Source organism: Gymnoscopelus braueri (assembly GCF_963280865.1).
Source record: "Gymnoscopelus braueri genome assembly, chromosome: 13".
NCBI classification, from domain to species: Eukaryota; Metazoa; Chordata; class Actinopteri; order Myctophiformes; family Myctophidae; genus Gymnoscopelus; species Gymnoscopelus braueri.
In genome coordinates this window covers 27,754,100-27,780,887 of record NC_137615.1, presented here as the reverse complement: position 1 = coordinate 27,780,887, position 26,788 = coordinate 27,754,100, and the positions used below count along the sequence as shown (strand labels likewise).

At 38.9% G+C, this 26,788-nt stretch overlaps 2 protein-coding genes across 2 annotated transcripts; both read left to right on the top strand.

Moving 5' to 3' along the window:
* Positions 1–4,965: 4,965 nt before the first annotated feature.
* On the top strand, positions 4,966–7,180 carry LOC308098345 (3-mercaptopyruvate sulfurtransferase-like). The gene is made up of 2 exons (XM_080446658.1): positions 4,966–5,780; positions 6,246–7,180. Exons 1-2 carry the CDS (start codon positions 5,192–5,194, stop codon positions 6,542–6,544), a joined length of 888 nt encoding a protein of 295 aa, XP_080302784.1. The 5' UTR covers positions 4,966–5,191; the 3' UTR covers positions 6,545–7,180.
* A 1,530-nt stretch (positions 7,181–8,710) lies between these two features.
* LOC308099287 (SUMO-conjugating enzyme UBC9-like) lies at positions 8,711–18,236 on the top strand. The gene is made up of 7 exons (XM_080447994.1): positions 8,711–9,059; positions 9,447–9,531; positions 10,171–10,254; positions 11,046–11,118; positions 11,827–11,936; positions 15,154–15,233; positions 15,461–18,236. Exons 2-7 carry the CDS (start codon positions 9,466–9,468, stop codon positions 15,522–15,524), a joined length of 477 nt encoding a protein of 158 aa, XP_080304120.1. The 5' UTR covers positions 8,711–9,059; positions 9,447–9,465; the 3' UTR covers positions 15,525–18,236.
* The last annotated feature ends 8,552 nt before the right edge of the window (positions 18,237–26,788 follow it).

The following is a 26,788-nucleotide window of genomic DNA, read 5'->3' as shown; positions in this document are numbered from 1 at the left end:
GGAGAAACTGTGGGTCTTGGTGAACGCCATTCCTCTCCTCAGATGGTGCAGGAGGCCCTCAGGCATCATGCAGTACCAGAAGAGTCTTACAAGTGGTACATCAACATGCGGCAAGTAATACCACTCCTTACCAGCGGGTGGGGCATGGGGACAGAGCGCTACCTGTGCTGGCTGCTTCAGCATGATGACATCAGAGACATTCATATCATACCCAGGATGAAGGACAGGAAGTATATGCCCTGAGCTGCAATACTGTGGGGAACTGTCCCTGGAGACTTGTGATTGGTATTAGTGAAGGATATCACAGAGTAAGAGGAAACAAATGCCTGATTTATGTTCCATCATACAATGGTGTCGCGCATTGAACATAGCAGATCTACACCCTCCCAGCGTACCGTATCCGCAAAACGTTGTGAGCTTGTAGATCGGCTATTTTTGGCACACGACACCATCGTGCGACAAAGTATAAATCTGGTGTGATACCAAAATCAGTTGCTGTTTGTAAAACAAAAGTACACATATTGGGAACAAACATGATAATGAGTATATTTCCTAAAAATGACTAATTCTTTGACAGTTTATAATATATGTATCATTCAAGCAAGTTCTTTGTTTTATCTACGTAAATATTATATGGTTTGGTGTGTTTTCATTGTACTCTCTCCGAGTAAATCTGTTTTTGTTTTTTCAAATTCCATGTCATCACTTATATAGTTACAGATATTAATGAATATACTCACACAGTAAATACATATAAACTACCGACATCTCAAGTGTGGCTAAGAAACTATTTGTAGGCAAACAAAATTAATCTCAATGTCTGTATCATAATCTTCCTCACAGGGTAATATCAAAATCAAATGGAGATTTAAACATGTAATTGTTTATTGAAAATGTAATTTGATATACATGTACTTTTTCATACATTGATTCCAATCCATGGTATTAGTTTCCTACAGTATGTTTTAAATGCAACCTTTGATAACTATCGACATCCTCATCCCTGAGTATTGATTTTTTATACATTTTACTGGCCAAATCATTGTCACTGCAACAATCATTGCAATGGGATAAGAGCACAGACCATCTGTTTGTAAACAACTTTGTAAATAGTTTGAGGAACTTTTCCATTGTATCATACTAATTAAATTGTTGCTAAAGAATACACGTCTCATTCTTAAAACGTCTTTTAAAACAAGTTACATCTAGAAGGTTGTTTGAGCATATCTAATTACATGAGGACAAACATTTAGTGTCACAGACAAAGGTAACCACTTTCAACCAGCCGTCCCAATTTTGGGTATATCATTATATGACATTTGACCAAATCTACCAAAAATCCAAACATTTAAAAAGCAAGACTAGCAGATCTACAAAGAAATGTAAAGAAACGACAGAAATGAATGAATAAATAAATAAAATAAATTCCCAAAACCTGACAATGTGTCACGATGCAACGCAACTGCATCGCATGCATCGCTAATTTTGAAAGCATAAAATTGGGGACTTAAGTGGTTAATCTGACAGTGGTGACATTGATTTTGTTGCTTAAACAGCAGGTTTTAGAAAGAGAGGCTATTCATAAAATCACATGCTCGTATGCACGTGAAATGAACACCAGACAGAGCATCATAGGAAAACACTTGAATATGGTTGTCGGACAATTTTGACATGATAAACTCTACTGAAAAGTCACTTTTGAGGAGGCTATGATATTCATTATTGATCTTTTTGAGGTAGCAGGACTGTTTATATGACTGCAACTAACAATTTATGAAAATAAATAAGTGATGAGTTTAATTCGAAAATGAAATATCCATAATTTACAGCTGCTCATACAAAATGACTGCTGGTCAAATGTATCATACTAGAGGTTAATTATAACTTTATAACTTCAACTTCATTCATTCTATGGTCCTTACAAAAGGGTTAGGGTTAGGAAATGTGATTGTTTGCATTTCTTACAGAGATTCTTTCTCAAAATGGATATGTGGTGTTTTTGGAACGAAACCATCACCTGTGAAGTTTATTATGGGTAGGGCCATGATGGATGGCCCAGGACATGAAACCAGGTAAAAATATACTGTATAGTTAAGTTAGCCGCAAAGTGGCAATTCAGGGGTTCAAGGCTGGAGTCTAGACTGCTGGCCTCAACTGGTCATAAATGAATGAGTCTGTCTGATTGTCATACAATGAAACCATATCTTACAGGAGTCAAAAACAAACTGCCATACTGTAGGTCTAGAGTCTAGATCAGACAGACTCATTCATTTATGACCAGTGGAGGCCAGCAGTTTTTCCCCCAGGCTAGAAAACATTTGCCTTCATTTCACAGACAACCAAGAGGGTCTTCAGAGGTAAAGATTTCTGAAATTGATCTCATTAGGATAGGTCCAAATTAAATTAATTACACTGTAGACGTTTGTAATTTTCTTTCATTGAGCTGGTTAGTTAGTTACCTCATACAGTATATTGTATTGATATTGAGACGGGTAGATATGTAGGCACGGTTGAGGAGGATAGATTATGTGGTTTGTGTGATCTTAATGAAATTGAAAATGAAATGCATTTTGTTTTGTATTGTCCATTCTACAACTCTATCAGGCAGAGACTTTTTAATAAGGTAGATCCTAAATATGAACTTGTGTGGTTGGAGGATTCAGAGAAACTGAAATGTCTCTTTCAACATGATATTTTTTCATTTGCATCATTTCTTGACAAGGCCTGGTCAATGAGGAGGAGGGCCATTTATATGTAAAATGGCATTGTCTTTTTTTGTTGTTCTTATTTTGTTCATATAAGTACTATACGTATATTTTATTTAAGTGGTATGTTATGAGGAAGGACGTAATATGAACAGGAAGGACTGTTAATGGACTGTTAATGTCTTGTTTTCTTTTTGTGTAATGTGTCATATAATCCCATATGGGATGGGCCAAAATGGTGGCATGACACGAAAATAAAAATTTCATTCATTCATTCATTCATTCATTCATTCATTCATTCATTCATTATAGTGAACTCACAAGCCAGTCAGCACCCCTGACATGGAGTCTAATAACAACAAGCAAGGACACATGGATGGAGATAAGAGAGATGGCCATACAATCCAAGTTAATGAAAGATATATAGAGAGCAGGCCGGAGGCATACAGTGTCTTGCAGATTCATGTGCAGTGTGCATGAGGCCTGGCCATTTGAGAACATGTATTCAAGGGAAGGCTACACCCTGCTGGTGCTAGTGAGTAGTATAGAAGACGTTAGAAGATGTTATTTCATTTAAATGCATATGAGTTATTTGACGATAAAAAAATGTACACTGGCTTTATTTAAGACAACAACAACAACGACAATAATAATAATGAGTCCTAGCAATGAATTTGGATTCAGGTAAATCGGTTTTACTTCAGAATCAGAATCAGGTTTATTGTCACATCACAGGTTTACATGGTAAAACAAGTGGGTGAAATTCGCTTTCGTACATCGTTCCCATCGTAACGAAATGTCCATAGAAAGAAGAGGGGGAGGAAGAAGAGGGGGGAGGGCAAGTGGGAAGGGAGATCAAACAAGAGAACAACAAAAAATAAAACTATGACGAAGGTGCTATTTTTTTATCTCAGGTACTAGTGTAAATATGTAGATAACTTCATCTATTTAACTGAAAAAAGTATGGTATTTTGTATTTTCCCACTCAAAATGATGTATTATTGTATTATAATATAATTAATTATTATTATTGATAGGAATATAGATTTCCGATCTGGAGCTCTGCAGGGTTGCTGGCTCCGCTGTCACGCCACAGTGTCCCCTGGGCCACTGATGGATATTATAATTCGATGGAATAATGGATATTATAATTCTATGATAATTCTATGATTCTCGGGGCGGCCATAGCTGAGTGGTTAGTGAGCCCGCCTAGGGAGCCAGAGGCCCTGGTTGCCCCAGGTACGATTCCAGGCCACGCCAGCATATGTGTCGATGAAATGAAATTTGTCCCTGAGCAAGACTCTTAACCCCTAATTGCTCACAGGCCCTCATTGGAAACAAGCCCGCAAGGACTTTCATGAACGTCCTGTTAAAAGGAATTATCCTTATGATGGGGGCCCCTCTGAGCTTCAGTCAGCTCTTTAGACCAGGGGTCTTCAACCTTTTCAGGCCAGGGATCCCCAAACTGATGGGGTGATGGAGCAGGGACCCCCCCTACCATAGGGTAGGGGGTAGGCCACCACATATATCGTATATTTATATATAAAATTGTGTTTTGCTCCTACCCACAGGTTGTCCCAGTAGGTGTGCAAAAGACCTTCTCTACAAAATATGTATAAACATACCATGTTATTGTGCATTCAATACTAAGCTATTCAAATATGTCATGTTATGTTTAAAGACATATTGACATTAAAAAATAATAATAACAAAAACTTTTTTTTAATCAAACAATTTCGCAGACCCCCTGCAGTACCTCCACGGACCCCCTAGGGGTCGCGGACCCCCTGTTGAAGACCTCTACTTTAGACTTTATACAGGTCATTTTCTATTGCAGGGGAGCCCATAATATGAATGTAAACTTTGGACGAAAATGTTTCAGGGAAGGTGGTGGAGTGATAACTAGTTACACGGTATTCCGATCTAAATCACAGTTTCTCCCCTTGTTACATTTGGTGTTTTACGCGGTATTTATTTATTTATAGTAAAGATGGTAAAGACTCAGGCTGGGAATGAGGGCATGTGGCTACAACAAGGATTACAACTGGTATCATGTGTTTTGCAGATCCGGGGCTAGATCCCGCCTACTTCAAAACGTCAGCGCTATTATTCCAACCGAGATGTAATCTTTTATTTCTTTAAATACTTTTTGAATGCGTAGTTTGGTATGCGCATGTTTTATTTAATCGAACTCTTAACGACATGGTGGTAAGACTAGGCTACACTACTCGTTTCGGCATTTGCATAATATGTGGGGGAACAATTACATTGCAGCACAAACCGGAAACTGTAGGCGAACTCTAGCTCTAGCGGATTTCTCTGAATATAAACCAGGCTTTCCGCAGGCGAGATAATCATTACAACATACACTGTGTACTGTACAATATACAGTCAATGAACTTTTAGTATGACTTGGCACGTCCAGAGTCAGAGTGGTGGTGGGCTCTGCTGGAAGTGAAACTTCACAAGATCAGAAAAGAACAGTCATGGCGGCGCAAACCCGTGCAGTCGTTTCAGGCAAGTGGGTTGCTGATGCGATCAAAAACAATCTTACCGGACCTAAACTCCGAATTCTCGACACGTCTTGGTATCTTCCCAAACTGAAACGGGACGCTAAGGCTGAATTTGTGCAAAAGCACATACCGGGCTCTTCATTCTTTGATATTGATGCATGCTCTGATAAGAACTCTCCGTTTGATCATATGCTCCCAACTGCAAATCACTTTGCGGAATATGTTGGAGATCTGGGTATCGGGAACGATACGCATGTAGTTGTGTATGATACCAGCGACTTTGGGTCATACAGTGCGCCCCGCGTATGGTGGATGTTTCGACTTTTTGGACATGATTTGGTTTCAGTTTTGGACGGTGGCATGAAGAACTGGCTGGCTGACGGCCATCCGCTGACGTCAGAATACACTAAGCCGGGGCGCAGAGAGTTCAAGGCCAGCATCAACCAGCCCTGGGTCAAGACATATGAACATATCTTGGCAAACATCCAAACCAAACAGGTCCAAGTTGTGGATGCCAGGTCTGCTGGCAGATTCAGGGGAACTGAGCCAGAGCCTAGAGATGGTAATTAAAAGCAACTAAATACGGGATTGTTTTGTAATGTTGTTTAATATAAACCACTCAATTTATGACATTTCCATCAGTGTTAATTTTGACAGCAAATTCTGATTTAGTCTTAGTCTTAACGCACCATTTAATTTTAGTCCTATTTTAGTCATCTGAAATTGTTTAGTCTTAGTCGACTAAATATCAAAAGCTTAGTCTTTTCGTCAACAACATTAAATGAACACTGTCTATTCATTTTGACAGCTAATTCTGATTTAGTCTTAGTCTTTTGAATAACACATCATTTAGTTTTAGTCCTATTAAGTCAACTGAAATTGTTTAGTCTTAGTCGACTAAATATCAAAATCTTAGTCTCTTAGTCTTAGTCAACAAAATTAACACTGATTTCCATATTTAGTATCTCTGTTTCACACTCCATTTCTCCCTCTCTCTCTCTCTCTGTCTCTGTCTCTCTGTCACCAGACACTCTACCAGGTCATTTCCCCGGTGCTATAAGCATGCCCTTCACCACATTCATGGATACATCTGGGAAGGAGCTGGGACTAGAGGACCTCTCCAGACTATTTAAGGAGGCAGGCGTTGACCTTGAGCGGCCATTCTGGACCAGCTGTGGTTCGGGCGTTACAGCATGTCATGTTGTCCTAGCTGCTCACCTGCTCGGATATCCCGGAGTGTGTGTTTACGACGGCTCCTGGGCTGAGTGGTTTAAACGGGCGTCTCCAGAGCTTGTCATCTCAGAGGGCAAGGCAAAGCAGGTGTGAATGGAAGAGGAGAGGCAGAATACTGCTGTAGACAGGGATGCCATGTTAACCTGGAAATGGCAAAACATGTTTGTTGCAGATGCCCAGTGTGGGATTCAGAGATTTAAAGAATTGTCACATACTCATACAGTACATGTTTCTGCAGTGCAATGCAGACTACACCAGACTGTGCTACAAGTAGAATATTAAAATATAATGGGTAATAAAACAAAATAATGATAATACAATTAAGGTACTACTAGTAGTAACAAATAATAGGTACTGCTAGTAGTAATATAGTGGTGAAAGGTAAAGAAATTAACATACAAATTGCACAATATTTCACACAAAAATAAGACTCATTGTTACATAGTAGTGAACTAAAACACTTAAGTATTTTGTATTGTTTCAGCTGCCACAAAGATTTACTGGATTTTTTTCTTCATTCACGCATTCAACCATTTTACTTCACAGAAGACAAAAGTCTCACAGAACAAGCCCAATATGTCATGGACTCTTGATTGTCTGCACCTTGGCTACTAAAAGTGCCTGTTTCTATATGACATTAGAGGATGATTAAAAAAGTTACAACAAAATATGTCTACTCAAGGTGTTATGTTTCATCATTCTCATAGTAAATGTAATTCCGCTCATCTTTTCAATAAATGCAGTATGAAAATTCCATAGAGGTCAACCAGTGTCATGTATAATACATTAACCAGAAAAGTAGATGTTTAGCTTTGTTGTGAGGGCAGTAGCAAGCAAATTCAGTGAGTTGGCATAAAAGGCACAAATACAATTAAAAATGTTGTAGCCGTTATTTGAAGGGGTTTTAGTATAGAGACTGATTGGAGACCAGTTTGCCACTGAATTCAGTTCTGTGGTGCTTATACATTTACACCCAATTGTATGCATAGTGGCTCAACTATTTATCCAATGACACTGTGGCCGCATTAAAACAATGTGTGTCACTGATATACTTCAGAATTCAGATATCTTTTAGTGTGGGATCCACAGGCCCAAAAGTTAAAGAAAATGGGTTGAACCTAACATGTTTTATTTGTGTTTTTTCTATTAATTTGGTCATTAAGGTCCACTGAATGAGAGGCCTGCTCTGCCGGAAACATTGCGGAAAAAACATTATGTATTAAGTCTTTATTTTTTGACCGTGTGATGAGAACTAGATATTTTTTCTTTAAGTCCTCAATAGGTTGTGTAGGCTGTCAATAAATGCATCACAGATACACAGAACACGTGTGAACAACACTACGTTAAGAAATACACTCACAAAACCTTTCCAAACGATTTATAGTATTTTTTTTGTACAAACAATACACCTGTTTTTGTGCATTTTTTCATTACTTTAATAGTAATAAACTTTTCCATGGTAGACATCAGCCAATGTGTCATTCTATTGAGCAATCTTCGTTGTTCCACTAAAAAATATAGTAAAAAACTGTGTTACTTGCTGCAGCCAAACAGGGATATGTTTGTGTAACTACTGTTGAAAAGCCTTGACATGTATTCTACTTGTATTAACTGACAGCAGAACATTTTAGGGTGCTGACGCAGAGCAAATCAAAACCAGTTTAATCCGGTTCCGATGCCAGTTTTAGGGGGTCTGGCAACATGCCTGATTTTCAACTGTAAATATTATTTTATTTTAGGAATGGCGATACCGTTATGGTGATACGTTCAACTGATATTTGTATAACTGATGTATCACAGGCAAGGAGTACAGACATATAGACACTTATTTCAAAAATGGATAATAAAGGGATCCATTTTGAATGTGTCTTCGCTGAAATTTGCACCAATTTGCTGTGCGTACCGTACACATCACCTCATATCATCCTTCATACGCGAGGACGTTCTATTTATAGTAGCTAACGTCCACCGTGGAGGGTTATTTTATATTCATCACTTTCATTGTATTATTTGGTTACCTGTTACAGTTCAATCACAGTGACTGTAACGACAACGCCGTGTAATATATATTACAGTAAAATGGGGAATGTCGAGGTTATGCCGTAGTATTGTCACCTTTTTGGGGTGTCATCAAAGAAGTAAGACACATAAACGGTAAGAAATGGCTTTAAATGGCTGAAGCGCCACATCAAAGATGGCTGTCAACACTTGACACACATAAAGCTGTCCTAGAAATGCCTGAAGGTCCTGAGGAAATAAACAAATTGGGGTCCTTTCGTTCGATATGCTAACAGGCAAAGCGGTATTGGACTCGCATTGTTTTTTACAAAGTGCGGTAAATTGTAATAAATGAAATCAAATATCTATACATTTTAGCCTTTAAATAAATGTTAATAACACCGTATTTTTTATTGTTCGTTCAATCACGCCACAATTGGCCCTGTAGGTTTGTTTTGATCATCAAACGGGTGTTTTTTCGTTGGGTTGTCCGCTGTTAGCATTAGCAAATAACGTTAGCGAGACAAACAAGCTAGCGTTAGCTGATCTATAAGCCACCCCATACTCCGTTTTAACATTACCCACCAGTGTTTGACACATTTAATTCACGGTGAGTATATTTAAATAGAATCGTTTTGTACATTATTGAACGTCAGCAGTTAACTTGGTTGTTTTTTCGCAAACTTTTACCGTTAAAGTGTGCTTCATGAATAAAGCAGTGGGTTTACATAACGTTGCCGCCCAAGAAAACACTATTTTAATAGTATTGCTGTTGCCCAGATGAACAAACATACGTTATTATGGCCCGGTCGAAATGTGTCCGCGGTTTTTTGTTTTGTTGAATTGATGTTAATGAAACTGTTTACCATCACATCAGAGTAAATTAATGACACAGCGATCAACAGGTGGTCTTCATACGTCTTTTAAACCACATAATTCTGTGTACATTCTATTTGAAATAAATAACTGTTTTGATTTTGTTTTGTTTTTCCACAAGGAGGCGTTGATGAGCAGCAATGTCTGGCATCGCTCTTAGCAGACTGTCTCAAGAACGCAAAGCCTGGAGGAAAGACCACCCATTTGTAAGTAGAAGCTATGATATAATGTAACTTCACTTATGCCAGCCCAGAATGGAAATATTGTCATTGCAGAACAGACTTAAAGGTAGGGTAAGTGATTTGCTTTGGTTAAAATAAGTGTTAAATAGCTCTATATTCTGATAGTACTCATTGCTATAGAGTGTTTGTTCAGTATTAGGAGTCTCCTTGTCTCTCCACCTCTTTATTAAACAGAAAATGCATTTTCGTTTCAGTTTCATTTCCAATTTTATCCAACCAGGACAGAGAACTCAATCAGGATACAGATTAAACAAGTGGAATTGGAAGTGATGACACTAAGAAATGAGCAGACAAAATTGGAACTGGAACACTATACAAATTAAGCTTAAAAATTGGTACTTTCTCCTGATTGGCTGAGATTTTGACACCTACCGAAAAATGTATTTTCTGTTTATTAAAGAGATGGAGAGACAGGGAGACATCTGTAACTGAAAAAACACTCAATGATTACTATCAGAATATAGTATTTTAACCTTTTAACAAAATACTTTTTGTTTTAACCAAAAAATAAACAATAGACAAGCTATTAGCATAATGCGTTCATATGTCACTGTCACACAGAGCACATTAACAATGTGCCTTTATCTGTCCACACAAATGCAGGGGTTTGTTGCTGTACCGACCAAGAATCCTGATGGCACCATGAATCTAATGAACTGGGAGTGTGCTATCCCAGGAAAGAAAGGAGTAAGTCTAAGGGCCAGTCCACACCAATGCAACGTCTTGCAACTCCTTGCTACAAAACAGTTTTAAGGCCAGTCCTCACCAGTGCAACTCCTTGCAACTGCCATTTGGGATAATGGTTGCAAAGAGTTGCATCTTGCAAGGAGTTGCTTGCTTCGCAAATCATTGGTGTGGACTGGCCCTACAGGTGACATTGCATACTTGTCCTTAATATCTAATCCAGTGATTTTAATGGATCAGGGCCCACTTTGAAATCTTAAAAGCGTTTTGCGGCTATGTGACCACTTGATATTGCAGGTTAATTACCTATGAATCGATTGTAGTCCGGCTTGGATCAATGGAACTAAAGTATTATACTTTTAAGTTCCTATTTACGGCACACCTCGGGTCCTCTGCAACACGCGGCGAGTTTGAACCCGATTGGTCAGACGTTTATCGAGATAGTTTGTGCTTGATCAGTAAATGGAAATGATTGATTGAGATGGTGATCCAAGAGTTGACTAAGTTAGTTTCTAATTTTATATTTAGGCTCAATATCACTTTCCAAGGCACTGGTGAAATGGTTGAAAATCCTTTTTAATAGTCATTCATATGGTTATTGATAAATAATTATTTTCACGTTGTTGTCGCAATGCTAATGGAAACTAATGGTATCAGCTAGCCAGTATCTGTTAAGTTCAAAGCTGTCACCCATTCACTCCTATATTGTAAGTCGTAGCCCACTCGCATCACTCAAAAGGCTGTGTACTGCTGTGACTGTCCATGATTTTAATTATGATTAATTTGTTCAACAGACCCTGTGGGAGGGAGGCCTGTACAAACTCAGAATGCTGTTCAAAGATGACTACCCCTCTTCGCCACCTAAATGTGAGTTCTGCTAAATAATAGGAAGCAAAGTTATTCTTTTTTTTGGTCATGCCCTTGAGATTTTACTTTTACAATTACCCTTCCTGAAGTTACCGCTGGTTCTGTAGCTTGAGCCGGACTCAATATCAGTAATCCTGAAGAGCAGGGCCGGCGCGCCCATTAGGCAGAGTAGGCAGTTGCCCAGGCTCTTGGTGGTGCTGTGGCAGAAAACCGTGGCGCGGCGGGGGTGGGGGGGGGGGGGGGGGGGGCGCCAGGAAAAATATTGCCTAGGGCGCCAAATTGCCTAGCACCGGCCCTGCTGAAGAGTGGTGGAATGTGTAACCTTGACATCTGGTGAAACTTTGTTGCAGTTAGTTTCTTACCTCAGTGACATTCCACTATACTGTATATCACCGGAAAAAAGCACTACGTTTCATGAGCATGAAGCTTGTGACCCTGGACGAGATTCAAATATGCTGAAATAATTTGTTTTCAAATGTGATATTCATTGTTTGCAGAGTAGATAATATATTACAATGAGAAATTTACAGTAAAGTCTTATGATTTACATGTCCTTTTATTAGCCACATTTAATGTTTTCACAGGCTGGATAGATCATCTTTATTTTAAAGTGACTGAAAGATAAATTTAAGCTCACTTTGCAAATAATGCTGTAAGCAATCAAAACTAGATTTTTGTAATGTTTTTCTTTTGCTGACTTCTTCCCAGGCAAGTTCGAGCCACCAATATTCCACCCCAACGTGTATCCATCAGGCACTGTGTGTCTGTCTATCTTGGAGGAAGACAAAGACTGGAGGCCTGCCATCACTATCAAACAGGTGTGTGACACACTCTTTCTCACTCAACCACTGGCCTGAATGTCTACACCAGTAGTTCTCAACCTGTGGGTCGGTACCCCCAGGGGGGTCCACACATTATTTTGGGGGGGGGTCCCCAGATTGACAGTGAAGTGACAATTTAAGGACTTTTAAGACCTTTTTAATACCTCAAATAGAAAGAAAAGAAAAAGACCATTACTGCATCAAAGGTGATCAACAAACTATACTAAAAAAAACTGGTCAAACATTGGCCAAACTGTCAAATAATATAAGAAGGAGGCAAACATTTTGAAAATAGCTGATCTAAAAGCTCAGAACAGCTTGTAGATCTGCTATTTTCACCAGTAGTTCTCAACCTGTGGGTCGGTACCCCCAGGGGGGTCCACACATTATTTGGGGGGGGGTCCCCAGATTGACAGTGAAGTGACAATTTAAGGACTTTTAAGACCTTTTTAATACCTCAAATAGAAAGAAAAGAAAAAGACCATTACTGCATCAAAGGTGATCAACAAACTATACTAAAAAAAACTGGTCAAACATTGGCCAAACTGTCAAATAATATAAGAAGGAGGCAAACATTTTGAAAATAGCTGATCTAAAAGCTCAGAACAGCTTGTAGATCTGCTATTTTCACTATTTATCTGTGGAACCGAGTCAACTAAATGTAATGCCTCAACGCCTACATTCCAAGTGCTTGTCAGGGTGGGGGGGTCCCCAGTTCAAATATGATTATTTTGGGGGGGGTCGCGGCCTGGTTGAGAACCACTGGTCTACACCACCGTATGCTTGTAGAATGGGACAAACCCATTTCCAACTAGAGTGCATATTCGGTGTACTGTACTGTAGATGCTATTCCTGTAATGAAGAGCCGTGCACGGGACTGTTTTCTTAGCCCCACTTCTGCCTGCCATTTCTGACCATTCCGAGCCGTGCCCGCAATGTCACCCGCACCAAAATGTGTGCCAAAGTGCCATTTAGTCTTGCATAATCCTGCAATATTACTGTCTAGTTCTGCATAATCCCACAATATTTCCATTGGGACCCAAAAACATTGAAAACACATTGAAAGAGAGACCGAGAATGCGAGACATTACAGCACCATGGACAGCGACACTTGGACTGCCCATTCCCGCCCACAACACTCTTCAAAAACACTTTACTCCAGCAACATTTCGTTGCTTTCGGGTGAAAACCTTGTATCCAACTTTTATGTTCTTGTAAATTAATGCTTTACTTTGTCGTACAACACTGTCACACAATAGCAAAAATAGCCGATGTACAAGCTCACAACCCATCCCGATGAGACGCATTTTGAGCTTTGAGCTATTGAACCAATGAAATGTGTTAACAGGAGCTTGTGACTAATAGCTATCTATTGGAACACAGGTAATTCCCTCAAAAGTCACGGTTTTGGACACACAAGGTGTCCACCTGACATCGACGATTTGCTTTGCCCGCCGGACCCAGTCCCAATGCTACTCTGTCTAAAAGAACACAAGACATTAACATAAATCCTAGTATCAGCAGGGGGGCGTTAAGTGCGACATCTTACATTCATAGCAATACTGATATCACGCAAAATTTTCTAATTACAGTATTTCTAGAAAACCTATACTTTTACAACTATACATTTAACTGCCAATGTTCCTCACTTACCTTTGTTCATGTGTTAGTGTTGGGGACTTACAGACTTAGAAAAGACCGGAAATGCAGTATTATATTTAAAGATTTCTTAAACGACGGATGTCATACTCACAATTTTCAGTAAAAAAAAAATGCGTTTGACGATATTACCGTTAAAATTTTTACTTGACAAACTTAAATGACAAACTTCAAAGACACTATAATACAGCGCCAAAAAAACATCCAGTTGCAAGACCACAGCCACTGAGTAGTGCACTTGAGTTGCATTACACAACATAAAAGCGAGTCAAGGCTTTTAAAACCACATGGACCATATAGGAAACCTCTTCTGGGCATAATAAGTAACCCTTGTGCAATATAGGCAAACATTTGGGGAAATGATGTGAACATATGGGAAAAGTAAAAAATCTCTCTGGAAAATCTCGCTATTTGACGTTCTACATTATTAATGGATATTATTTTAGTAATGGATTTTGCAGTTACAATTGAATCCATGAGGTGGCACTGTCTCCATATTGTAGACTACGTTCCCTGGGCTCTGCCATCTCTTCCAAATTCTTTACTCAGAGAAAAATTAAGAGAATCTTGTGATCGATCTCTTTCGAGCAAAATGTATATAGTCTGCTCTGATCACTCTGGGGTATCTTTCTATATGACACCCAAGGTGATCTTCTAAATTGCTTTAGTTTAAGCAGTTGCCTAATATCACTTGCCTTGACAGAAAGAAAAGGAAGCCTAGCTCTATTTTTAAATGCCCAACCACAAGTCGAGATCAACCATTCTGCCCCGCTTTTGCGTGTCAAGCAAATGTAAGTTTGAAACAAACTCTGCTTTCATCGCGTGTCAAGCTAATGTATGTTTGAAACAGAAACTCTGCTTGCATGAGTTGCATCACAAGTGATGTAAGTGCCTGAAATAGGTATGAGGTCTGTGCATTTCTCTGCCAACAATACATGTCTCCTACTGTACGCCTTATACACTACTCCTTGGAAAGTCAGGATACACGAGGGACAAATATGTAAAGTTCATAATAACGATAATATGAAAAGAGACTGTACGCTTCACAGAAACTAAAGAACCAGGCATACAAATGAAATGTGGAAGGGGGAGTTATGTGACGGAATAGAAAGAGATGGAGAAGAGGGGGAGATATTTGCGCCAGTAATGTATTGGTCCATTATCTTTTCTAACGGTGTCCCCTTCAGATGATGTAGATGTACGTTTTTCTTTTTCACAATGGTCTCTATCCTATTCCATTTCTTAGCAGTAGTAGCATTGTCCGTTGCAGTTATATTCCTCCTGGCGTTTGGCAGGGATTTTGAGTTATGGAATTTACTTGCTATAATTCAGTGGTTTTACATACATTGTAATGCTTAGCAACAGTATTCACTCTAGCAGTGTCCCGTGATGTATTACATTAAGAATACTTTGCAAGAAGGTATTTATCACCAAAACAAAGGTGACAAACTGAAAGGTTCATCCATCTTATCTTGTGGTCAAATGTATGTGTAGGAGAATCTGATTAGGGTGTCCGTTACAGTAAGTGTCATGTGGCTGCAATATGCATTTTCAGATCCTGCTGGGTATCCAGGAGCTGCTGAATGAGCCCAACATCCAAGACCCAGCACAAGCAGAGGCTTACACAATTTACTGGTCAGTGTCTGTCGTATTATGAAACGGTGTCATTGTGGCTTTAATTGTTGCATTCTGTGAAAATGCATTTTATGCACGAGTAATTGCTATAGAAGTAATGGTTTGTTCTTTTTGTGAATCTGAAAAAATGAGCTAGCTTCTGAAAGGATCATAAAGATTACACAACCTGTTTACTTAACAACATTTAGCAGATTCTAAACTGCACTTGAACCTGTTTTTTGTTTCAGTCAGAACAGGATGGACTATGAGAAGAGGGTCAGGGCACAGGCCAAGAAGTTTGCCCCCACATAAAGAGGAGAGCTGACCTTAAACCCGCCTGAACAGATATGGGTAATGAGCAGAAGGCAGGCAGCACCTAAAGGACCACTCCAATAAGAATCCACCATTTTCATTGTGCTATTTTACCATTATACAGGAGTTACGTAAATCTGTTTCAAGGATGGACAATTTATGAGGTCTTGTTGTTACCCATGTTCTAGAATCACAAATGTATGCATTCAAAATCCTAAATGCTTAAAATGTTTATGATTCTAGAAGTCTATCAGCGTGGTTACTGCTATTATAACTCTTGTATAATGCAGAGCTCTGGCTTAACCGTGAGTCTTAACATGCTCACTCATGCCTCCATTTATGTGACATGCTGTAACCATAGAAATAAGAGACTAAATCACAACCTCTTATTTGTATGGGCCAAGTCAGCTTTCACACAACCAGATACTGACCATTGTGGATAAGCCCCTTCTTGGCTTCTGAAACGTTGTTTGCTTTTTTTGGCACCTGGCAGGAATGGTGGTGCTAGCACCATGTAGGGTTTTGTAAGTGTGCTTATGAGCAGTGTCGGCAAACCTTCTCCCTTTTGACGTTATGCAGATTATCCCATTCATCAGTTCATAATCTCAATAGACATAGCTCACATGGATTTATTTTCCAGTTCAGTTACATGATTCTGACCTTTTCATTGCTGCGTACAAAGTGGAAATCCAATTCCATGTTTTATTTTCATATTTAGATAGAAACTATAAGATACAGTATGTCACACAGATGATCAAAAAAATCTAACTTAACCTGGCACATTTATTCAAGCCTCTGAACCCCTGAACTGTATTTTATGTTGGCATATGGGAATGAATGGGGGAAAAAAAAAAGACAAACTGTTACGTTTGTCTGGCTGTGGCTCTTAAGTTTGCTCTTAGGTTATTCTTTACCAGATACCTTTTCTCTTCTACTACCAGATCAATTTTTCTCCTTTAAAAATATCTGCTTTGCTGGGTACATTTTGAAAGTGGCTCATGGAGCCCACCAGCTACTAGCCCATGAATGAAAACAAAGTTCATGTCCTGCCTTGTTTATATGTTCGATATAAACAGGTCCCATATCTCACTCATTCACACCGATCATATGCGATGCGCAATGCTAAGGAGCATTATTGTACCATTGTGTAAACTGCAGTTTAAAGACATTCTGATAAGATTTTGTGCAGTATCCTGACTGTAAACATTGATCAGAAGGACCCAGGTGATGCAATGTCTTCCCAAGATATTCTAAGTGACTGAAGAGGAGGGAAAAGATCAGTTCAGAGCAGCACTTAAATACCTTAAGGACCATACCAACCTTTTTTGAGGTGTTCATTCTTTGTACTGTTACTTTGATTAGATTTCATTCGTCAAAACGGTTTGATCTTTTTCTGTTAGCTCTATTTCAATTTTATTAAAGTATCAAATCACAATAAGTTGTTGGTGCCTATATCTTAAAGAGCTCAAAAACACTACAAATGTATCACACTCAAAATGCTATTCTGATGCTGGTGTTCTCACTTAGAGATTATAATTTAGGTCCATTGTGTCATAATCTATAAATAATTCCCATATGCATGTATTCATGGTGGGTATGCCTATGGCACAATGGACTTACATTATGAAATCTAAGTGAACACCAACATCAGAAGAGCATTTTGATGAACCGTAAAAGAACCGTAACAATTCTGAACAGGCTGACATAATGGAAAATGAAAATGATGAAATGTATCAGTTATAAGGAATTAAATCCTATCAAATTAATTGTGACAAAGGATCCACATATCAAAAAGTCTGGTATGGTCCTCTAAATAACATGGTAGCAATGTTATTGGGACCATACACTCTGCACAATATCGTCCATATTGGCATCCCAGACATGTATAAATAGTAGTAAAAGCATTCATTGTAACTGTCTTGGGTCGTTCAGTGTGACATGGTCAAGGGTGGATATTACAAGTTCCCTTAGGAGAATTGCCAACCCATGTTGTCCTTTCTGCCAAACCAAGACTGGGTCCAAATCTTGCTCCTTTTTTGTTTTCATTTTCTTGCATTCGCACAATGTAGACTCTCACAGTCTGACGAGGATCATTAGCAAAATTTGACTCTTCCCCCCCCCCCCCCCCCTTTTGCATACTGTACCATGTAATGAGCATTTACTAAGTTGGCCAAAGTCAGCAAGCATCTTTAGCTCTGTAACTACAATGGAACAAAAATAGTCTGGGTGCCACAAAGTGTTTGAAAGTATTTTGTCTTTCACAGTTACAGTATATTAATTTGAGAGGTAGGCAAAATTGTTACAAATGTCAACAAAAAACGTGTTTTACAAAATTTGGCTCACAAAACAGAATTTAGTTTTTTTTTTTACCTAATGATGTACATAGCATAGCCTTTCACCTCTTTCATTCAGCAGCGTTTACAAATGAAATGATACACAGGCCTTTAAGCTCTTATTAAATGTCAGCAATTGCACATGGCAATGAAACAAATTGGCTGAAGGATCCTCATTGGAATGGCCCCTTGACCAGCAAGGCAGAGTCAAATGCGCACCTCTGAAGACATGAGTGCATGTACATAATATAAATACTGAAAATTGGTGAAGTTATGTTTTATATTGTTTTAGCCAGTTGACATTTGTGTGTGGTATTAAAAGCAATGAACACAATAAATGTAATACAATTGTGAAATAAAGTTGAATAAAAGAATTAAATTAGCGTTGGATTTATGTGGATTCTGCAGGCCTACTTGTTTAATTTGTCTGGTAAAGTTGCTGTCTGATGTGTTGTAGGGCTGTAGGATTAATATAGTGTACTGTATAGTAACTAACTGTTCCATAGAAAAGAGCCGGTCATTGTCTAAAAAACAATGTGACTACTGACTAAGGACTTTCTCCAGTTGCCTACGATTATTAGTTAGGCTACTAGGTAGACAGAGGTTCGACCGTATGAGCGTATCTCGTTGGGTCTGCATGAATGAATCATTAATCCCCCTTTTGTCTAACAGTGGGGTCGAGTTTCAGCATGAGCATCGGACAACGGGTTCAAACCTTTAACTCTATGGTTCAAACAGGCTCGTTATCCTGCCAGGTAAGTGCATCTGGACCGAATATTTGCCAATTAAAGTTAGACTGATGGGCGCATTTGACAGCTTTTTAAGACTGTCGCTACTATTTTAGAGGAATAACGTTACGTTGTTAGAGATTTCTCAATTTCAGGTGATCGCCACGAACGTTGTGTGACCTAAAATGTGGATTAAGTTCTTAATTGGGTTTAATTACCGAAGCTTCGGCAATGCATGCAATTGCGGGGTTTCTTCGCTTAGAGAAGATTGCAATCTGGTTATGTTTGGGGCAAGCAAACGCCAATCTTCTGTAACTCTGCAAACATGTTGAAATGTGACATGCCTTAATACAACCATTACTCGTTGTGAAACCTGATGTTCTGTGGTGGTGACGACGTGACGTGCATTCGATAGAATTTTAACACCTTTCCTCTCGCTTCTCTAAGTTGCGGTTGAAGTATGGCTACCTCCCTTTGCCAACCAGAGACAAAAACAACACTGGTTAGTGCCCTAATAGTTATTGCAGGTTGTCTTGGGTTAAAGCCTTAGACAAATGTGTGTTATTTTCAATGGTGGTAAAGGTATTCACATTTTTTACTACTAAAAGTATCAATACTGCAATGTAGAAATACTCTTGTTACAACTACAAGTAGCCGAAAAGTCCAGAATTCAAAATTTACTTGAGTAAAAGCACAAAAGTATTGGCATCAACATATACTTAAAGTACCGAAAGTAAAAGTAATCACTATGCAGAATGTCCCATTTCAAGTTTTCAAAATGTATACATTCTTTTGAAAATAGCAGATTTACAAGCTCACAACATGTGGCAATGCGTGTTGTGAGCTTGTAGATCTGCTATTTTCAAATAGCTGAAATATAGAGCTTATAAATGGTTAATGTATGCTTAGTAATAAAAATATAGATCTACAAAGTAACTAGTAGACTAGTTTTTCAAATAATTGTAGTGGAGTAAAAGTACAATATTTTCCTCAGAGGTAGTGGAGTAGAGGTAAAAGTATTGAAAATTGGAAATACTCTAGTAAAGTAAAAGTACCTCAAATATGTACCTAAGTACATGTACTTAGTTACTTTACACCACTGGTTATTTTATTGTTATTTACTGCTGCTAATCTGACAAACGTCCTGTATGTTGTGCATCTTGTCCTATAGGTGATGAAGGTAGAAAGTCCCATAGTGCCTCCCCTCTCTCTACCTCACTATACTGAACTTGAATCAGGCTTCATTACCCAACACTACAGCTACCACAGCTTGGGCCACTGTCTTCGAAACAACACATTTCCAGGTTACTATCTTATTGTAAGCTTTTAAAGTTTGTGTTCATTACTCAGCCAATGGAAAAAGGATGTTAGACCTATGGCTGTCCCAAAGAACTGCATTGAATAACAGAAATGTGGCAGCTTTGTGGAGTGGAAGAAGTGATGCATAATCTTTGACAAAGGGCGCTCAATGGAGTGCATATCTCCACTAGGCTGTGTTGCATACCCAGGGCTGTGTGAAGAGATGAAGATGCAGGGGCAATTTGCATTGATCTAGAGTAGACATATAAATGATATGGTGCAACTTTTTGAATTTGTGTTTGTTTTTACTATGAAATAGGTCCCGCCCACTACTTGTTTTGGAAGGCAATTAAAGGAGAATTCCGGACATTTTAAGTGTTATTTTTGATGTGTCGTTACTCACCTACCGACGTAAACAGTGGCATTGTTTATTTCAAGAGATTCCCCTGTCGTCATATTTTCAACACCCTCCGTTGTCATAATGGGAGCGCGTGTCATAGGGAAATTCGTCTATTATAACCGATGCAAAGTTATTTTTTTCTCTACTACTACTCATTGTGGTGTCTCATGATAGTAAAACATGCAGTGAAAGTTCCTGAGAGGCTACCGCTAATGACGAACGAGCTAACGCTAGTTGCTTGTTTCTCTCCCAGAACCTGGCAACTTGGTGTTGCCATGTTGAGAAACAAGCAACTAGCGTTAGCTCGTTCGTCATTAGCGGTAGCCTCTCAGGAACTTTCACTGCATGTTTTACTATCATGAGACACCACAATGAGTAGTAGTAGAGAAAAAAATAACTTTGCATCGGTTATAATAGACGAATTTACCTATGACACGCGCTCCCATTATGACAACGGAGGGTGTTGAAAATATGACGACAGGGAAATCTCTGGGAATAAACAATGCCACTGTTTACGTCGGTAGGTGAGTAACGACACATCAAAGATAACACTTAAAATGTCCGGAATTCTCCTTTAAAGGCAAACAATTAGGCTATGCCATACTGTGTTTTGAAATCCCATACTGAGTATGGAATATCAAAACCCTGTGATGCTCATTGTCACATGAGTCTGGAGAATTGTTTTGACCTTTTGTAAAAAATATATTAAAAAAAAAAAGCTACATAAAAATAAGAGCAACATTGACTTATAATCAGTCTATGTAAATTACATCACTTGGTGTAATATGTTTTAAATAATTCCATGTTTTCTTTTTGTTAATTGGGATTTCATTTACTCAAGCATAATAGACATTTCTGTTTATTAAATGGTCAGAAATAACTGAAGAAATGCATAGATTTCTGTCAAATAAAGTAACAAACTGATTGCCTTCATTTTTGCACATTGTTAAGACATGGACCTATAGAGCGTGCCAAAAAACCTGAAGGGGGCGTCAACAAGTGTCTTTTGGTAGCTGCGGACATCTTTGAGGTGTAAAAACCAGGTTGACTTAACATTGCCCAATGCCACGCCCAATGCCTCGCCCCCCGTGGTGACGACACGTTGGCACGCTTAATATAGTCCATGAGCCAGACAAGATTTCATTATCGAAAGAGTGGGCAAAATGTGTGATAACCATGAAAAAGCTGCTCCTGTGGAAAGGTTATCATATATTTATTTACTCGTATTGACCCTATGAACAATTTAATATAGGTTTGGTTTTGCCCACTCTTTCGATAATCATTGCTCAATTTTGGGGCTCTGGCTCATGGACTAATAGTACTTACTAGCTGTCATGTGTAGTCACCCCCCAAAAGCCCAGTCTGAGTACCTTGTTTATTTTTGTTTGAATTTTGCAGACTACTAGTATGTCATGATCATGATGATGTGATCTTTTCGTTTGCAAATACTTTTCAGATACATTTTAGGCATGCATGAATATAACCATATAACATCGAATACAGGTTAAACACTACAACTTTGTTATTACACAGTGTTTTGAGGACCCATTCAATTTCCCTGGAACCCATTCAGATAACCACCCATGGGTCCCGGGACCAACTGCATTGAAAACCTAACGACATCACTGAGTGTATTCCTTGGCTTACTGGCAGTGCGTATGAAAAGTTTGATGCTTAGGTGAAAAACAGTGAAAACATTCTCTGTCATACAACACATACGATGATACAAGCTGCCATTGTTTGCTAAAAAAATAGGCTACAATAAATTTAAGTCCTGCTTTTACAGAACGTATTTGTTGAGGTATTTGTTATTGTTGTAAATAATGTATTTATGTGACATTTGGCCACTTCATATCATCTTGCCATTTTCACATTTCTTAATTTATTTTTTACTTCAAGAAGCCAAGAACCACAATGAAAATAAACCCATGTCGTTATTGTGTTTTATCCTTCATTGAGGCATCTCCCTTCATGTCTTTTAATTTGTCCAATTAACTAACTAAATTATCCTCAGACATATCTACACAGTAAAATCCTCTACAGGCTACCATAAATGCAAACACTACTGATTATGATTGATTTAGATTATGGTAAGCTACCGTAAGAATTAGTTGCAGGTAAAGCTTTTATCCTCACAAGCCTGAAAATGGAAAAACATGGTACATGTACATGATAAAACATGAAAATGCCCTGTAGCTGAAACTGAACCCACTGTTCCTGTTGAATTATTCATGTCTGGTTGTTTTCCATGTGTGTCGTTTGAAGTTGTACATGTCACTTATCTTAATTACCTTTTTGTACTGTACTTAACGTGTTTGCTTTTTACTGTAAACGTTTGTTCAAAATTCTCTTGGCAAAGAAAAAGCACATTGGAATGCTCTGAATTAGTATCAGGACGTGAGGAAATGATATAATGGCATTTATTTTATGCTAGCTTGCTGATTCTCAATGAAAGCTAACAGTATAGGTAAAAAGAAAGCCATTGATGAAGTTTGCTCCTCTGCTTAAACATTTACTCATCACAAGCACCATGACATATTAAATAAACCTGTTCATTAGCACTGATAACCAAATAAATATAAAAACGTTATTAGACCTTGAGGGTGGAAAGAAGTCATTAAAGTAGCCACATAAAAATAAATATCTAAACTGAATCTTAAACACAGATTGGTGCAGATGCTGTACATGCATACAATGAGAAGGTGTGAAATAAATCCTCCTCCCATCTTCTTTTCATCCTCTACATCCCTTGCACTGTCATCCACTGGCTCTATCTTTCATCTCCAGGTTCCTCTGTGATGTGGAAGTCCCTGGTCAAGGATTCCTACGTTAGGCACTCTCTGCCTGCCCCCTATACAGACTCACAGGTCTGGTACGGCCGCAAAACTAATGAAATGAGTGAGTCATGTCATACACCCCTCAATGTCTCTGTCTCTGTCAGCGTCCTTAACTCAGCAGTTGCCAGTATCTTGTTATTTTGTTACTTCTTCCAGGCAAGACATATAATTGCCCAGTCCTTGTGATTTTGATGTCTGGCTCTGATGTGTTCCGCCCTCTGTTCTCTTCTACTCTGCTCTGACATGAGGCACTGACATGATGCTTTGTTCCATTTTGTTCTGTTTCGGTTATATATTGTCTCACATGTCATTTTGTTATGTCTTGTCTGTTGTAGTGCAATGGACAGAGAGGAACATTGTGAACCAGAAGCTCAACAAGATGCTGAAAGAAATGGAAAACAAGGGCACCACAAAATGAGGTGCTGCTTCCTACCCCTGACCACAACACTCTTACACACACACACACACACACACACACACACACACACACACACACACACACACACACACACACACACACACACACACACACACACACACACACACACACACACACACACACACACACACAGGCGCAGGCAGGCAGGCAAACACATAGACTACTGAAGCATCTGTACGTATGCACCAAACACACAAATCACACATTTAGTATCACATTTGGAAGTTGCTAAAGCACATATAGTCGCTCATGTACTCTCTCTGACAGACACACCTACACACACAAACACATACACGTGCACTGCACATACCACAAGGACTGTCGAATTAACCCTCACTCCTAATTCTGTATTAGACTTAAAAATACATTATGATGGGGTGACAAGTGGTTAGGTCACAAACCACATGTGCGCACTGCCCTGATCAACAAGCACCCTGTTTGATTCCCAGCCGGGCCGGACCATTCGTTGAACAAATGTCTCTCTCCATCCAATATCACTGTCAAAAGGCAAAAAAAAATATTATGACCATATATGATTGCAAAATACTTACAAGTGCCATTCATTTGATTATATATAACTGAATTGTTTTCATATGACAGATTTTAGTCTTTGTCAGAATATTGCTCTGATGCTTCACAAAGAAATATAGCATAGAGGGAAAGCCTCCGAATGATTAGTTTGTAGTTTGGTTTGACAAAACTAGACTGTGGTCTCTGTGGTTGACTAATTGACATTTGTGTCTTGCCTTCATTAAACCGCAACCTTTCATTCACATGGCACCACTCTGTGGTTCAATTACTGTATGCAATGTGTACAGTATGCTTACTGTATACACGTGCAAGCATGTGAGTGCATTATTGAATGTCAAGCCATTTGCATATATTTTCATTGGTCAACATTGACTTACTCAAGTTGAAATACAGTATTAGTTGAGTACATTCGTTATTTTTTTAAAGTATTGCCCTTAATAGAGAGATTTGTCATCACATCACCACTGAGGTTGGAAAAAACCCAGAGAAAACTATCATCTGACCAAAAGAAAAGAGAGGCAACTTTCAAATATGGGGATTTTCTTCTGTGTTCCTGTGTTGTCTGGTGTGTTGTGTGAAGGCAGAGAAGTGAGGCCAACTGGCAGCATCACTGACGTGGTTTCAACAGAAACCACTGAAACTGTCACTACCTGCAGCCTTCCTTGTCAACTCAGACCTATAATGGCTATCTATAGTAGTAATCTCGTCTGAGCGTTCACTACACTGAGGAGGAGGCGGTGGAAGCAACTGTTTGAAGTAGGAGACATCTGATCTGTCTGACTCAACAATAAAAGATAAACTGTCATCAACCTATGTATGCTGTGAAGTTCATTCAATGATGATTGACAGATATGCTTACAGACGTGAGACTTTCCTTTTTTTTTAATCTCTGAGCAGTACCGCCTACAGTGCCAATTTCACAATGTAGGAAAATGTCATGTACTGTATTCTAGAATGATGTTGAAATATCAACGCTCCTCCTTTGTACCTGGTATACAATTGTGAAGTGACATACATTTGAAGATGAAGGTCCTAGATGTTGCTGCACTTGTACCACCATAGTCTCTCATACATTTTTTTTAGATAATAACTCAATTTAAGGCTGTGAAATGTTTCTGTTAATATTGTTCACAAAAGTGCATCTAGTATTTGCATTCCGCTAGGATGCAAATGATGTGCGGCAGTGGCTCAGGGGTACAGTGGCCGAATGGTGAACCGTGAGGTTCCCAGTTTGATCCCGGGCTCCCCCAGAGTTAGTGTCATAGTGTCCTTGAGCAAGACGCTGAACCCCTAATTGCTCCAGATGAGCAGGTTTGTGCCTTGCATGGTTTCCTCCGCCATCGGTGGATGAATGTGTGTGTGAATGGGTGAATGTAATGCACAATCTATGTAAAGCGCTTTGGATAAAAGGCGCTATATAAATGCACCATTTACCATTTTATGTGACCAGCTGTACAGCTGGGTTATGTCGTGTTTGTCGGCGCAGTTAAGAAACAGTCAGTACAATAATCATATGCTGCTGAGGTTTGTTACCAGTAATATCTATAATACTTGCCACTGTATCCTTTAAGGTCATCATGATATCCTTTTGAGCAAATTCAGGGCGTTGCGGTTTAACAGTGCATCTTTACAGTGGGTTAGGTCCTATCTGGGGGCAGAGAATACGTGGTAGATATGAATCACACCATATCCTCACCTCTACCACTATCGTGGGGTTCCTCAAGGGAGAATTTTAGGTCCTCTTTTCTGCTATATCATATGTTAATGACATGAAGTCGGCCAGTGATTGTAACCTGTTTCCTTTCGTTGATGAATCAGCTCTCCTAGTCTGTCAACATGATAAAACAGAAGTCAACAAATTACTTGAAGTTATTGGTCCAAAAGTTGTCTCTCCATCTTGGATACTCTTTGGGTCTAATGCAAAACTAAAGAAGTCCCCTGGGTTCAGAGTGGTGGTATAGTAGGTGAAGTTACAGCCAATTAAGGACATATCTGTGGGAGGTTGTTTTTACCAGGGATTGAGGATGTGGAGCGCAAGAACCCCCCCCCCCCCTCCCCCCACTGGGTGAGAAAGAAAAGGAAAAAAACTAGGCACCATGGACACAAACTAAACACAAATCCAAGTTTTAAGCCCTGAAGAATTACTTGGCTGTTCTATTCTCAGAGACGTAGGCTCTATAATAATAATAATAGACGCAGGCTTAATAAGACAGGCAACAATGGTATTCTTTCTCTCTCTCCCTCTGTCTCTCTTGTGTAGGCAGCGAAAAGCAAGACACATTTAAAATATTAACCTTTGATTGACTGATAAACAAATCAAAGGCTTACAAATCAGGCTCACGGATTACAGAGAATGTTAATGACAGAAATCTATTTGAAATTATTTGCGGGATGGGGATCTGTATGTCTCTGCTACCCCCCAAACAGATAGCACTCAATTTACACACACATGAACTCAAAGGACCACAATGGAAATAAGCTCTTGAGCTTTTTTGTGTTTTCACAGATATATATAATTATGGTTATGTATATGGATTTTTGTCAATAAAAACGTCAATCTATAAAATCTCCTACAGCATTAAAATCTTGTGTCCTTCCTGGATGCCTCAGGTTTATGCTAGAAAATCGTACATTACCTGACTGTAATTGTTTTAGCTTAGTTTGTGTTTATTTATTTTTTTAACCGTTTTGGGTTTT